General features: G+C 32.0%; 1 protein-coding gene across 1 annotated transcript; it reads left to right on the top strand.

Moving 5' to 3' along the window:
- The first annotated feature begins 206 nt into the window (after nucleotides 1-206).
- On the top strand, nucleotides 207-1009 carry LOC124889284 (UDP glycosyltransferase 9-like). Its single transcript, XM_047400699.1, has one exon. The coding sequence runs from the start codon at nucleotides 516-518 to the stop codon at nucleotides 987-989; it is 474 nt and encodes a 157-aa protein (XP_047256655.1). The 5' UTR covers nucleotides 207-515; the 3' UTR covers nucleotides 990-1009.
- Nucleotides 1010-3083: the final 2074 nt, after the last annotated feature.

Here is a 3083-nt window from a genome sequence, read left to right as displayed (position 1 = left end):
AAGGGTCCTTAGATTTGATATATCTTAGGGTTCTTAGGATTTACATCTTCATTTGTCTAACTGTCTAACTATCTGTCCATTTATCTATTTCAAATCGTGTGTTTTGTGTTTGTGTTCTTGTTGCCATTTGTGCCTCGTTCTAGTGGACTGTTTTATGACGTTTTGTAGCTGTTTTGTGTCCTTTGTGGGCTGCCTTGTATCAAAGGACCACATTTTAGGAAGAAGCCAAATACACTTTGTTAGGCATGTTGATCCAAATTGTGAACTTCAACTCTATCAACAAACTATAAGAACCACATTTTCACTACATAATTCACCCATCCTCTCAAATCTTAATTTGCTATTCCATTCATTGAGAAGTTGCAAAAGATGACTACTCATAAAGCTCACTATTTGATCTTACCATATCCAGGCCAAGGTCATGTCAACCCAATGCTCCATTTCTCCAAATTAGCTCAGTGTTGTATGTATCATTTGGAAGTTTAGACAAAGTAGAAGCTGAGCAACTGGAAGAAATGGCATGGGGTATGAAGAATAGAAACAAGAAGTTCTTGTGGGTAGTTAGATCCAGTGAAGAACCCAAACTTCCCAAGAACTTTTTAGACGAATCAACAAGAGAAAAAGGCTTAGTAGTGTTCTGGTGTCCACAATTACAAGTGTTGGAACATGAATCAATAGGGTGCTTTCTGACGCACTGTGGGTGGAATTTGACTTTGGAAACAATTTGTTTGGGAGTGCCAATGGTGACAATGCCACAATGGTCAGATCAACCCACAAACACAAGGCTTGTGCAGGATGTTTGGGAGGTGGGAGTTAGAAGAGATGTTATTGAAGAATGTATAAAACTAGTGATGGAAGAAGAGAAAGGAAAGGTGATTAGGGAAAATGCAAGGAAATGGAAGGAATTGGCTAGAAATACTGTGGATGAAGGTGGTAGTTCAGATAAAAACATTGAAGAATTTTTTTTCAAGTTGGTGACTATTTCTTAAGTAGGAAATTGAACTATAGAAAAATAAACAAGATGCTACTTTGCATGTTCTATTTTTGAGGTTGAAACTAGCAAATTTTTGCATGAATCTTCCTTTGTTTTCTCCTAACTTATAATGTAATATTTTCTGTTGATAATATGAATTGATGATATGTGATGATATTTAAGTGGTTTATTTGCAATCTGACCTTTAGCTGAACTTCTGAATGTAATTAGTAAAGAGTTAAACTTCTATACGCAAACTCTTTTACTTTATCAGTTTATCCATCAAATAGCTCCAAACTACCATCTAATAACCCGAAAAACAAGGTAGATAACAAGCTACAATATGTCAAAATACATTAATAGTATAAAAACTTGTTAAATTGTCAGTACATATAAATTGAACTCCCGTGATAAAACATATGTGTCATTCGGCTTAAATTTTGTGAAAACAACGATGAACAAATAATATTATATTGGATTGGATCTTCGAAATTCAAAACTAAACCCTGATGTCACTTGATGCAAGATAAGATATTGATACATTAAGTGGGAGATTTTTTAGGACACCAAAAAGTTATCAATACCATGATTTAAAAAAAATCACTTATGTTTTAGATTTTTAAAGAAAAATATAACCAACCATGTATTAATATTGTGCATCTCTTCTTAATATAATCAAGCTCTCACTCTACCCCTCCAATACCTTTCTGTTTTTGATGCTTGATTGTTTAAAATGTAGTGAATATTAAATTTAAGAAAATTAACTTTTCTAGGGAAAACAGATCAAATAAGTTCCATAAAGTGACAGTTGCTCTCTTCTCAACCCAATCCATCTCCCACCCTGATCACCCACCCCCACTCCTATCTACATGGTATTTTCCTAGACTACTTATCGAATACTTTTCGCAAAAAATATTCTTCATACCACACACATCCTAATTCTCTTATTTCAGATTTTTTTTCTTTTAATAATCGTGGTGTCCACGACAATTTACGGTACCTTAACTAATTTTACGGGATATATGTCGCCTTTCACCAGCAGCATGTACAAATAACTCTATCCATCAAAACTAAAATAGATGAGAAGAAACAACTTAATATTTTGTCTCTATTGAATTTGAGCCTAATTACCCTCCTTCAGATTTTATGGATAAAAATTAAAAAGAAGACTCATAATATTAACTCCATTGCTCAACACTGCAAGTAGAGTTCTAAGTTCCAACTCCCAAAACCTCATGCAAATAAATAATGGCTAATCATACGCCTAATGTAATGACAAAAATTTTATAGGAAAGAGAAAAAACTGAGACTGAATTAAAATACAGCACAACCAAGGGCTTATATGGATCAGTAACAACATATTGAATATAATTCCACAAGTAAATTTTAAAAATGTAAAGTGTAAACAAAATGGTGTTTCCGAAAGACCATCAGCTCAAAAGCAGCAAATTAAAGCAACGGTATATGTATCACAACTAGGGGTGGGCGTTCGGTCGATTCGATCTGATTGTTTAATATCGGTTCGGTTTATCGGTTTTAGGATTGACAAAAATGACATCCATAACCAAACCGAAATAAATTCGGCTTGGTTCGATTTTTACAAATTCGGTTCGATTATTTCAAATTTTTATCTCGGTTTGAAATATTAAAGTAGTTAGCCTCTCTTTTTCATAACTGAACATTTAAAATTGATGGATTTCTTTAGAAAAAATATTTTTTTCAAACCAGTTTTTCATTCCCAAATATAAATAATTATAAATAACTCAACATGGATGAAACGAAATGAAATAATCATAAGCTTAACATAATACATAACGTCATTAATCATTACATATAATATAACCTTGCATAAATAGTCTACAAAACAACACAAAACTCATAAAAATAGTCCATGAAACAACATACTTTCTGCATAATTAGTCCATAAAACAATCCAAAGTCACCAAAATAGTCCATAAAATATTTGAGTCACTAAAATAATCCATAAACATCCTGCGGCGTATGCGAATTTGGTGTTAAATGTTAATTGTGAATGTGAATTACTAAATATTATATATATATATATATATATATATATATATATATATATATATATATATATAATATTATA

This window comes from Capsicum annuum, chromosome 1 (genome assembly GCF_002878395.1).
Source record: "Capsicum annuum cultivar UCD-10X-F1 chromosome 1, UCD10Xv1.1, whole genome shotgun sequence".
Classification (NCBI taxonomy): domain Eukaryota; kingdom Viridiplantae; phylum Streptophyta; class Magnoliopsida; order Solanales; family Solanaceae; genus Capsicum; species Capsicum annuum.
The sequence above is the reverse complement of the archived record's forward strand: the minus strand, read 5'-3'. Positions and strand labels throughout refer to the sequence as shown.